Genomic DNA, 13771 nt, shown 5'->3' on the forward strand with positions numbered 1-13771 from the left:
CGCCGCTTACAATTAAAAAAAGAAAAAGAGAGAAATCGTCTCATTAGCGAAACAATGGCAAGAGACTGCTATTTGTTGTTACTAACACTGCTGCTTTCTTTGACGATCAACAAGAACCAAATAATAGACTGTGTATGATAGAAGATGTTCTGAACAAGAGTTTGGCGAAAATTTTTCTGTTTGAAAATCTTTGCAGACGTCTCTTTAGTACATAACATTCTGCACAGAAATTAGTCATCTTAGATTTAAAAATCTAGTCAATTGACGTGCTTCATTTCTGACTATCACTATTAGGCATAAGAATAATACGAATATAAACATGAAATGATATGTATATTCTTCGGCGTTTGCTGTTGTCTCACTCTAGTTTCGTAGTTTATTAGGCAGACAGGATTTAAATGAGATAGCAGCAAACATGAAAGAATACATGGCAAAATGTTTATATACGTATTATTCTTATGGTGAAGAGAATACTGCATGTGATTCACAATTCATAAAAGTTCCTATTAGCAACCATCTCTTCTCATAGGTAGAAAAAATTCAGAACGTAGAGTTGGCCATATTGACAAACATCCCAAACAGTCTTGCCAGTCGGATTTTCGTAGTACAGTACATTGAAATGTTGCTACATTCGAAGACTAACAATACGGAATTTGTATTTACTTCATTGGATAATATATGAAAATGCAGTGGTCGAAACTCGGGGTGGAGAAAAAATTTCGTCTTCCATCGTTTTTTTTTTTTTTTTTTATTTATTTACTGACGCAGAGGTTTTGGCGCCAGTATTTATCTTTGTGCCTGAAAAGCATGCATGTGAATCGCTACATATATTCGACGGCAGAAGTTAGTTGTGGCGGCACCTACCAACATTTTTCAGAACTTCCGCTTACTTTGCACTCGATTCTAAGCCGCAGGCGGTTTTTTGGATTACAAAAACTGGAAAAAAAGTGCGGCTTAGATTCGAGTAAATACGGTAAATAATATTTCTGCCACAGAAAACCGTGAGTGAATGTTAATGGCAAGCACACAACGGATTTATACAGTCAACAGCAACTATGATGTCTTTTAAGAAATATTACATGACTGTGAATCCCCACCATGAGAAATTAATCATATACCATTTTGTTGCACTTTGTACTGTGTGTTATTCCCTTTTTCATACCAGTGAAAAACATCTTGAGAAAAGATCTATGACTTATGCTAAGCCTCACTGCCAAATGTTCTCATTTTTTGCTATTTATATATTTTATTAATAGAGTATGTGTTCATAATTGACAGAGCAGTTCAGTTGTGTAGGTTCTTACAATTTTAGCGAGATGGCTTAAAAAATGTGGCTTTTATTTAATGTGTGCAGATGATGACTCTGGTGAGAGCCCTGGTTACCACTGTGCACTTCCACTAGAGATTCATGGTGCTGGGTATATGCAGCTTCAGATGATATCAAATTCAAAAGCTGAAAAACTGGTAAATATCTTAATGCATTAACTGTGAAAAATTAACTGTAATATCTTAAGCAACACTCTTTATTTCTGAACATTTGGCAGTTCATGTTGCTATTACTATGAAAACATGTCAACATAGAATCCATCCAAACTAAAATGTAGGTAGAAGTTTTCATTTTTAAAGATTTCATGTGGTGAATGGTTAAAATAATGTCATGATCTGGAATGCTGGAAAAAGTGAGAATAGGAGACAACTAATGGAGTTCTAGAGTTATTGTTGAGAACACATTAATGACAAACAGAATTTGCCCTAATGCCAGCAATACCTTGATGTGGGCGTAACAAGGTATTGAAATTGTTGGGGAGCCATTCTGTTAAACAGTTCTGTAACTGTCATCCACAATTTACAGATAGTGATGTGAGATGTGTCAAAGGCCCATGTATCGTGTTCAGCAGTGTCTTAAATGTGTTCGGTATGATTGAGGTTAGGTGCTCTGGTTCCATACTGTAATTGAGCAAACATATGCACATGATAATGTAGTAGATTTCTGTATTGAGACAATGGCAGAAAATCAGGGGACCCATTTCAACATCTCTCTCACAAGAGTACGTCAACCACCTGTCCTGTTGTCAAATCTGAATGCGTAGCTTCGTGATTTTCGAAGCACGCGTGCCCTGCCATAGACTTGGTCCAATGTTTACTATATCTCTATATGAATGAGATTTTCACTCTGCAGCTGAGTGTGCACTGATGTGAAACATCCTGGCAGATTAAAACTGTGTGCCAGACCGAGACTCGAACTCGGGACCTTTGCCTTTTGCAGGCAAGTGCTCTACCGGCTGAGCTACCCAAGCACGACTCGCACCCCATCCTCACAGCTTTACTTCTGCCAGTATTTCGTCTCCTACGGTAGAGCACTTGTCCGCGAAAGGCAAAGGTCCCAAGTTCGAGTCTTGATCTGGCACACAGTTTTAATCTGCCAGGAAGTTTCATGTCTCCTTATTTTGAAGACCTTTTGCACACATTGAACATCCAGTGAAGTATTCTTTTGCACGTACTACTGTCTGTCCTTGTGATGTGTGGTGAGCAAGAGTTCCAAATATGGGACATTTCTGGATTGTATGACAGCTTGCAGGTTGTTGTTTAGTATTGAATTAGGCAGCAATTTGTTCACATTACTCCATACCAGTGGTTACAATTCATCATAGTTTACAGTGTCCCCTATTGTTAATGCCTTGTTGCCCACAGCATTTGACACTGGTGATGACAGTTTTCTGTGAATCAAGATACTAGTGGAACATCCTTGTGAAAGTAGCACATGAAAAGCCCACTTCATGCACAGCCTTGGAGATGGTGTCTTGCACATTGACCACTCACAGTCTGGTTGCGATCAAACTTGCTGATGTGGCATGTCTCGCACAACCTAAGCTTGTTTCCCAGATAGCCACGAGTAGGTCTGATGACAGACATCCCACTTTAATGGCACAATGGTTACAAGGGGGCTTCCTCCCAACACAGCAGCCACCTCTGATTTAAATTCTCATGAGTAATTGGTGTTGACATTTGATAGAATTGGAGCGAGGCAACTTTTTCATGGTGTTAACCTTCACATCTGCTTGTGAGGTTGTGGGAGTGGGGGGGTTCCATTTATTTTTCTTTGTGCTCTCACAATTATTCCATAATTTGTAACATTTTGTTGTTATGACATAATGTATGTGTGGACTTCGACACTTCGTTTGGATGTGGCAAACTAAATCATATTGATGTCTTTAAGTATCCATTGTCTTTCACTTTCAGCCAAAACTTAATTCTATTTGTTCTTTAAGGAGTAAAATCTGTAGGAGATGATGCAACTACTTTTTATTGCTTTTGCTTTGTATTTCTTTATATGTTGTTATGCACATCCAATTCTCTGCCTAAAGACTGTGAACTTTTTTGTTGTTGTTTTTCTCTCCTGTGTGTCAAATAACATTTGTAGTTTTAAGCAGCTATAGGAGGATAACCACAAGAATGAAATATGTGTTAATTTGATATACTCATTCTGGCATCAACACCGTTGATGCCAGAGTAGCACATGATGCATTTTCAAGTTATATTTTATGGTGGCAAAGTCAGTAAATTAATACACAGTTTGTAAAAGTTTGTCATCATGTTAGTGGAGTAGATCATTATGCTAACTGTTAGTAATCAATAGTATGAGAATATTGATCTGTGATGCTGTACAGTAAATAAATGTATAGTTTTCTTCATATTTGGAATCTGAGCAAAAAATTAATAGTTTGAGGTTTAGGTAAACAGTTTAGAGAGTACATTGGAGAAGATTAGCCATAATCACAGAAGATGCAGTAAATATGAAAGTTATGTTGGAACTGCATCTCAAGATCACAAGAACCTAAAATGAAAAATTTGGTTCAGCAGCTGCTAGAAATGAATTTAATGGTCTGGCAGTGTTGAAAACAAAGAGAAAATACACAATGCAATTTTCATTTTAAATATGCCAGATTTTTAAAATCTAGTTCATCTCACATTTTATTTCAGTGAAGTTGACAGATGTAACTGCCTCATGACGTCTCTGGATGAAATATTTGTGTATTCAGAATTAAAATGTTGAAAAAGTGCTGATAGTTGCAAGAAAAAGTGAAGACTAACAGGCATTTCAAAATAGGTATCCCTACTTTGGAGAATCCATTAAAAAGTGAAAATGTAGAAAATGAAAGGTCCACCTCAGAAGCTGAGGAGACAGCATGTCTATCTCTCATACAGAGGACACAGATTCAGTTCCCAGTGCTGCCACAGATTTTACCTCTTTGGGAGGACTGTAACAGAGTGCACTCAGCCTTGGCACCAATTGCGGTTCTACTTGATTAGTAGAAGTTGTTCTTAGGTCTTGAGTAGAAGTGGTTCGTAGGTCTGAAAGTTTAGAGTGACATGGAGAGCAGTGTACTGACCCCTCATCTGCAAGATATCATCTGGGAGAGGATGACAAGGTCAGCACCAGAAAGGCAACTGCAAAGATTATAATAGTGATCTTAGTAACCATGAAATACTATGTAAGGGAACTTCATAAGTCTGCTTCACCATGCTGCTCTGTTGTTGTTGTTCTATAATAAAATATATTTTAGAAATTGTAGGAAAAGTTTCTGCTTACCAAGCTGCATCATAGACAGACAATCATAAATTGTTACAGATTAAATTCCTTTTATTATAATAGAGTGCTTTATCGGATTAAAGGAAGGAAGTGTTTGTAGAAAATTAGGAACTAAAATGGGATCACCCAGAACTCCAGATAAAGGGAGGCGCACAGAACACTTATGCGACCCAGTCTTAAGTACTACTTGAGTGTTTGGGATTCCCACTAGGTCTGTTAAGCAGTACAGAGGTGTGTTGCTAGATTTTTTACCGGTATGTTTGAAGAACACATGAGTATTATGGAAATCTTCAGTGAACTCGGATTGGAATACCTGGAGGGGAAAAGTAGTTCTTTTCGTGAGACATTATTGAGAAAGTTTAGAGAACTAGCATTTATGATAGACTGCTCCTACTGTCACCAACATACATCTCACATAAGGACTGTAGACACTGTAAAAATTACTTTTCATACAGAAGCATATAGTCACTTGTTCACTCCTTTTGCGCACGGAAGAAAAAAGTGAATGACTAGCAATGATACTAGGTATCCTCTGCCATGCACCGTATGGCAACTTACGGAGTATGTGTGTAGATGGTGGCAACCATTAAATTGCACTTACTTTGCCCTTCCACTCTCCCTTCTGGGTTGGCATTTGTGAGCCAGTGTAACGTTCAGAAAAGTTGTGGAATCGTGTGTTTGTACTGTTGGTAGATGGGTGCTCCCATTAAATTGTTGAATGTAGTACTATAAACATGTTACTTTCAGAAAATAAATTGTTACAGTTTGTGAAATGAACCGATACAAATATTAACTGTCGCAAGTGAGTTTAGGAAATGATAGCTGAAATCTGACAGTCTACATGGTCACAATTTAAGATATTTGGAATAAGCTATAACCACATATGAAAAAATTTGTTATAGGCCTCTGGATAAAAATGTTATTCATCTTCCTCTTAGTACTGTGTAACACATCACTATATGTTGATGACAGCTGTAAACCTCTATGGTATGGACTGCACAAGGTTCAGGATAGAGAAAATATTGAAGTCAGGCAATTCTTGCCAATGTGTGTCCAGGTCAAATACAGTCTGTGAAGTATGATGCTTTGTTCTATACAGTCACAAAGTTTTCCTGAGGGCCTCAACTCAGGGTGCAAATCATAGAGTGATATTGCTCTTGAATGTTCCTTATGTCATTCAATTGTAATTATAGTTCAAAAGATCTAACAATTTTCATTAAAGAGGTCGACTGGTAATGTTAAAACATTTATTAAGGTACTAGGCCAATGACAGAACCTGATTTTAAAACACTGTGGTTAAGTTGTTCTGACTCAGAATGCATTTAACTTCAATCAAAGTACCCATTTCTATATAATCAAAACACAACACTTTGTATAGACTTCTGTCAAAAGCCTTCTAGAGTTCTGCAATTTAGACAACACATTTTGCTGTCCACAAATAGTAATAAACATAATTTGTTTTGTTATACAATAAAATTTAAATGGATAGATAAAAAAAATCTACTCGCAAAGTGTTGGCCGGAGAGTACACACACACACAAAAAGATTTAACTTTTACAAGCTTTTGGAGGCAGTGACTCCTTCCTCTGGCAGAAGAGTTGAAGGGGAAGGAAGAGCGGTGAAGGAAAAGGACTGGAGAGGTTTAGGAAAAGAGGTACAGTTCAGAAAAGTCACCCACAACCTCGGGTCAGGGGAGACTTGCTGGATTCTTTTCCATTCACCTCTTCTGCCAGGAGGAGGAACCACTGGTTCTAAAAGCCTGTAAAAGTTATTTGTGTGTGTATTCTCCTGCTGCCACTTGGTGAGTAAATATTTTTATCTATACATGAACATATATTGTCAGTATAGATTGTTTTAGTTGTTTACTAAATAATAAGTTTGGAGTCCTGTACACGCCACAACAGGTTCTGTAATGGTGTAAATTTGTTGGCAGCAGTGAGTATGTAACTGTTACAAATATCCATGTGATAGGATTTGCTTCACTATTGTTTGGAAACTGGTGAGGAAGAACCAGTTACAACATTATATGGCCATTTCTGACTTATAGGGGAGAAGTGTTAAGCCTTGATCTAACGCACCTGCAGTACTGGTCCATAATGATAATCTTTTAGCCATAGCTTGTATGTGAATTTCTTGTAGCACAAGATGTTTGTCAGTGCTGATAAATGTGAAGGTAGTATTTACATATAGAATCTGCGACTTCGGTTGATGATATTTGCTATATTGGAAGGATGTCACACTCCCTCACTATGCTCCATGTTACATACAACAAAGAAGCCAGGCAATTTCCTGCACCTTCTCCATGAACACAGAGCACTAGGCTACACTACCCATGCAGCTGATACCTGATTCACACAGTTACAAACTATAGAAAGCTACTTGAAGTTACTATAAGCTTTGACACACAAGATGACTAATCTATTATCTGGTGAAATTCTTAAATGTATTTTTTATTTCACTAGTTGATGAATGAGAATAAGCATTTTACAAATGTCTCTAATCTTTTCTAAATTTATTAATTGACTAGTTAATGCACAAATAATGCAGGTTTACAAATCTAATAATAATGTCTACATAGCCTTTTCCCTGCAGCTTCACCCGCATATGCGTTAGACACACATATCAAACACACCTTCTCTTCCCTGCCTCTCTCTGCCCTCCTCTTCCCCCCCCCCCCCACCTCTGCTCCCTCTGTTGTCCTCTTCCGCCCCCCTCTGGCTGCCCACTTGTCCACTTCACCCTCTCACCTCTATCTCCTCCTGACCACTCTTTCTGTCTCTACATCTCCTCCTCCTCACCTCTGTCCATCCCCTTCTCTATGGTTTTCAACCTTTTACCAGCCATGCTCAGTGGCATGTGTTGCCCCTGCAAATACAGTTCACTAAAGCAGGCTTGTATGACTCCAGCATGCCTGTCATGCAGGACAGGCTACACATCCGGGGGGGTGGGGGGGGGGTGGGGGGTGTTGAGAATTGTGTATTTGCCCTGATATACAGGCCACCATGCAAAGCGGGTCAATAAAGCAGGCCGATACTACTCCAGCGTAACATGCCTGTCATGCAGGGCAGCCTATACACTGGGGGCTGGAAAAACATGTTTTGCCCATGTCTCTGCTTATATTGGAGTTAGGTGGTTATAAATTCCACACTGATGATTGCAAGAGGCCTGCTGTTTCTGTGCCAAATTGGCTTACACACACACACACACACACACACACACACACACACACACACACACCATTGCTCTCAGTGTAAGATGGTGACCCTCTTGTCACCACTTCTTCACATCATGCATATTGCGATGCTGAGCTGTGAATTATCATCAGTACAATTTTTTTATTGTGTTATGAGTATGTATACATTGAGCACACAATGCTTACAAAGAAGGAGAAATTTTTGTGGCTTCATCATAAAAAAAGTTGGTTTTACTCATTGAACATTCACAACAGTATGAGTTTTCGCGAGGTTGCATAATTCCACGTATTTTGTCATTGTAATTGATTTGATACATACTATATTTTAAAATGTATTCTGTGTAATTTATATTATTAATAATCAAATTTGGATAATTTTCATAAAAATGTTCTACGTTTCTGATATATTTTTGCATGGTGCTTTGCAGATGGCTCCCTGCCTTATTGTACTTCAGAAGACTTTTGATATAGAACATTTTTGCCATATTATTGCAGAAAAATTATGTGAAGAATCTGGAAAGAAATACTGGTTTTGTAATGATTATGATGTTGAAATCATCGATGTAAGTTAATTTTATTTTCTGCTAATTTAGTGTCTATGATTATTGGTAGTAATATTTTTTTTAAAATCTGAACTTTATTCCTCCATGTACGTGTCTGTCTTAAAACCATTAATGCTAAATGAAATCTTCCTGTTTGATGCCTCAGTCTTCTACCAGAAAGAAAGGGTTCAAATTCTTTGTGAATACCAACAATACCACACTCCCAATATTAGAAAATCCCTTATGTAGTTAGTTGATTAATGTTAGATACACACTTGATCTGTATGACATTAGATTGTCATTTAATCTTATATATTCACAATACGAGATATGCCTATAATAAACCTACTAAAATGTGATCTGGTAACATTGCGGAACAGTGATGAGGATGCAAAGTGTACTGGAAAACAGTCTCTGGTCTATGAGTGGCACTTACCATGTGCCCCTACATAGGTGGCGTATGGGATATAATGACCTCACACAGCACATAGGATACATAAATGCACCCTATACTGCTAATTAAACTGTCCAGCATGGCTTGTGATGATTCTCCACATTGCTACACAAGTGTTTCTGGGATGTCAGCAATGGTCCATGGTGGTAGTGTTAAACTCTGCAAGCCATTTGCTGCATGTTCAATCAGATTGAAGTCCGACAAGTAAGGTGGCCACTTCAGACATGGGATTTTCTCATGGTGTAGGTATCCATATATACCAGGCCCTGGCCATCCCAGTGTGGTGTCAGGTATTATCATCAATGAGCTGGATCCCAGATCTGAATGCACCATGAAATAAAGTGCACATGCCATTTCATATAGAGTACGACCACCACAGTACCATAAGAAAATATGCTGTCGCCTTCATGCTCCCAACCTGAAGTTCTTCCAGCAAGAAGACTGGTTCAACCATGTTGCCTCCCTTTACATAATATTAGCAGAGTTGTGATGTGTCCATGGGACTTCCAGTTTAACAGATGGCAAAAACCATTCTTGGCACTACACTAACTCACCGAAAACAATATACTATTGCACTGTTCCATGGTGTACTCATAGTGGGAAAGAGACCAGTGCCTTTGTGAGAGAGAAATGCATCTGACTGGACACTGAACATTCAGAGCAACATCTCAAAGCTGTCTTTACGTAGTCCAACTGCTTTCAGTGTCTTCAGGCACTTAAGACAAGATAAGTGTAGGAACTGAGTGTTAGCTCATATTTGAACTTGACTGTTGAACATTTCCTTCTATCCAGAATCTTCTTCACAGCTGTAAAATGACACTGTGGGTTGCATTTGACTAGTCTATCTCACACTGACTATGGATGACTTCTAATCTACCAATGACCTACCCACATGTGTTGTTATCCACATGTATTCATAGTCTCTTGCTCCATAACAGAATACAATCCGCCAAATGCTCAAAGTACGCAGTAAAGATCACTGTACTCAAGTTCTTTGCTGACACAGACTATTTTGGGATCATTTAGTGGTCTCATACTGATGTTCTGTGTGTCACATATTTCTGTGCTATCTCCCCACTGTTTAATCTGCTTAGGTTCACCATGTTGCAGTATTTCTGTGTGGAACTTGAAGATTTCAAGCTTAGATGTAGTAGTGTATGTGTATATCTATGTGAACTTTGCTAAATTTCTGTAAAATGTTATAGGGCACTATTTTTGTCAACATAATATGTCTAAGAACACTTCATTTTGAAATATATCTCATTTACAGTATAACATTGTTTAGAGAAGTACAACGTTGAACAGTAACATTTCATCTTTAATGAGACATTTAACAGAGCTAGTTGGTTCAGTGCTTAAGACACTATTCTTGGCTTCAGAGGACTGGGATTCAAATCCCCATCCAGGTGTCCAGACTTAGCTTTTTCATCATTGATGTGTAAAGGAAGGCAAGAGGTTCTAGATTACCAGTTGAATTAAATTTACTAAAATTAAATGAGTTGGATCAGTGCAGATAAAATCAATGAAATTCGGTGACATTAAATTGTGATGTTGGAGGAAACTTCAGTGACAAGATCAGTTAGTGTAATGGTTAAGGTGACTGCTTGTCATACTCTTGCTGTCAGAGTTCAGATCCATGACTGAGACACATTTTCGTTTGTAATGTCATATTCATCAGGAAAGTAACTATTACGCACTTGTTAATAGTTCTGTTTTGAGCCAGAGCTATATTGAGTTCTTACCCCATTGGAGGGAATTGGTACACCACTGAAGGCAGGCAGTCTTGAGTACATGAGCACAAAACCTTTGTAACAGTAGCTTGAGGAATAATTTCCTTCCTTTCTGATAAAATTTGCCAGAAAAATAAGGATCACATCAATACACTTGTAAAAAAATGAGACATTATTAACTGCAGCAGATCATTAGCTGAAGTTCAGCAGCAGTACCGTAAAAAAAAAAAAAAAATTATTTAATGAAAGTGAAGCAACAAGAGCTTTGCAGAATACGGCATGGGGAGAATTTTGTCATCTTACCATCTTGTCAAGCAGCTCTACACTTTTACTGGTTATTAAAATAAATTTAAAATTTTTAAAAGATAAAGCATATTTTATTCTCAGGAAAGCAATTTGGTTTGTACACTGGAGCTTTCTTTCAAAGCCTCCTGGGTGACCTCGAGAGTCTGGTGTCATTATCTCCCACAGATGTTTAGTAAGCATATTGATTGTAGGGATGGGCTAATCTGTTAATTGTGGTTAACATGTTAGAATGTTTAAGAAACCGATTAATTGTTTAATAGGTTACACAAGCCCATGAAGTATACTGCAACCAGAGAAATAATTTGTGTTACGATGATAATGTCTTTAAAGTGTTTTGTATGGCTAAAGATAATTTTTATTTTGCCACATGTGCGCAAACACACACATGAATGGAAAATTATTACACTTAAGTTGAATCTAGTAGAGTACATTTGCACAATATCCGTGAACAGGGATATAAAGCAAAAGACGCTTATACAAGTAAACGTGTCATGATTTGCTTGAAAGAACTCTGGTAGTGCATGCTTGCCTTTCAAGGATTTGAATATAGTTCAGGTGTGAATACCCTGGCTGCATGGAGCTATAAATGTCGCGGTTTCCACTATGGAACCCTGACATCATTTGCATGGTTAAAAAATTGTTCATCCCCTGTGCAACTGCTTATGAATGTACTGAATGCTGTATAGACAGAATGCCCTGGCACAAACAGTACTCTGTGCATAACATGTTATGAAAGGAACTCTAATGCTACCTATTACAGTGGCAACACAAATGGTATTGATTTGATTTTATAACTGACATTAAAATGCCAAGGAGAAAACCGCTCTAATAAAACCTGAATACAGTGAGGCCCCGCTTTTACACTTTTCAGTGGACTTCAAAAAAATGGTGTGAAACACGGGAAAATGTAATATGTGAGAAATAATGTTTTAAGCTTTTAAAAGTTACGTATAGGATACCCCCGTGCACTTTATGTATGGTATATGTACATAACAGGCATCAAAAGACTTGTCAAGGACTTTTATCTAATCAAGGTTTATTATCTAGTAAAAACTGCTGATGTAACTGGAACTGATAACTGTTTGGGAAGTAGGAACGTTTTACTCAATTTCACATGTCATAATCAATGTTTTTAAAGCCTGCAGCTGTCATTCTTTATGTAAATAATGAAATACTGCACTACTTACATATTTTTTCGTTCTTAGCACAACATGTTTCAAGAATTTTTTCTCATTGTCAAGTGGAAATATGTAAATAAGTATGTTATTCTGCATCTCTTGCACTGTAGTCGGCTTTTTAAGGTTATGTAGAAAACCACACACACACACACACACACACACACACACACACACACACACACACACACATACACTCTAGTGTATTCATCCCTTGGTCTCCCTCTACGATTTTTACCATCCACGCTGCCCTCCAATACTAAATTGGTGATCCCTTGATGCCTCAGAATATGCCGTACAAACCGATCCCTCCTCCTAGTCAAGTTTTGCCACAAATTTCTCTTCTCTCCAATTCTATTCAATACCTCCTCATTAGTTATGTGATCTACCCATCTAATCTTCAGCATTCTTCTGTAGCACCACATTTCGAAAGCTTCTATTCTCTTCTTGTCTAAACTATTTATCGTCCACGTTTCACTTCCATACATGGCTACACTCCATACAAATACTTTCAGAAACGACTTCCTGACACTTAAATCTATACTCAATGTTAACAAATTTCTCTTCTTCAGAAACGCTTTCCTTGCCGTTGACAGTCTACATTTTTATCCTCGCTACTTCGTCCATCATCAGTTATTTTGCTCCCCAAATAGCAAAACTCCTTTACTACTTTAAGTGTCTCATTTCCTAATCTGATTCCGGCGGCATCACCCGATTTAATTAGACTGCATTCCATTATCCTCGTTTTGCTTTTGTTGATGTTCATCTTATATCGTCCTTTCAAGACACTGTCCATTCCGTTCAACTGCTCTTCCAGGTCCTTTACTCTGTCTGATAGAATTGCAATGTCATCAGCAAACCTCAAAGTTTTTATTTCTTCTCCATGGATTTTAATACCTACCCTGAATTTTTTGTTTCCTTTACTGCTTGCTCAATATACAGATTGAATAACGTCGGGGAGAGGCTACAACCCTGTCACACTCCCTTCCCAACCGCTGCTTCCCTTTCATGCCCCTTGACTCTTATAACTGCCATTTGGTTTCTGTACAAATTGTAAATAGCCTTTTGCTCCCTGTATTTTACCCTTTCCACCCTTAGATGTTGAAAGAGAGTATTCCAATCAACATTGTCAAAAGCTTTCTCTAAGTCTACCAATGCTAGAAACATAGGTTTGCCTTTCCTTAATCTATTTTCTAAGCTAAGTCGTGGGGTCAGTATTGCCTCACGTGTTCCAAAATTTTTACGGAATCCAAACATCTTCCCCGAGGTCGGCCTCTACCAGTTTTTCCATTTGTCTGTAAAGAATTCACGTTAGTATTTTGCAGCTGTGACTTATTAAACTGATAGTTTGGTAATTTTCACATCTGTCAACACCTGCTTTCTTTGGGATTGGAATTATTATATTCTTCTTGAAGTATGAGGATATTTCACCTGTCTCATACATATTGCTCACCAGATGGTAGAGTTTTGTCAGGACTGGCTCTCCCAAGGCTGTCAGTAGTTCCAATGGAATGTTGTCTACTCCGGGCGCCTTGTTTCGACTCGGGTCTTTCAATGCGCTGTCAAACTCTTCACGCAGTATCGTATCTCCTATTTCATCTTCATCTACATTCTCTTCCATTTCTATAATATTGTCCTCAAGAACATCATCATTGTGTAGACCCTCTATATACTCCTTCCACCTTTGTGCTTTCCCTTCTTTGCTTAGAACTGGGTTTCCATCTGAGCTCTTGGTATTCATACAAGTGGTTCTCCTTTCTCCAAAGGTCTCTTTAATTTT

The 13771-nt window shown here is 38.0% G+C and overlaps 1 protein-coding gene across 1 annotated transcript in view; it reads left to right on the forward strand.

Annotated features, from left to right (window-relative positions):
* The window catches only part of LOC126183742 (uncharacterized), a 128486-nt gene that overhangs the window by 44982 nt on the left and 69733 nt on the right, over positions 1-13771 (forward strand). The window contains exons 6-7 of the mRNA XM_049925955.1: positions 1355-1464; positions 8213-8347. Coding sequence (XP_049781912.1) covers positions 1355-1464; positions 8213-8347 — 245 coding nt within the window. The remainder of the gene's footprint in view (positions 1-1354; positions 1465-8212; positions 8348-13771) is intronic.

This window comes from Schistocerca cancellata, chromosome 4 (assembly GCF_023864275.1).
Source record: "Schistocerca cancellata isolate TAMUIC-IGC-003103 chromosome 4, iqSchCanc2.1, whole genome shotgun sequence".
In the NCBI taxonomy this organism is placed as follows: Eukaryota; Metazoa; Arthropoda; class Insecta; order Orthoptera; family Acrididae; genus Schistocerca; species Schistocerca cancellata.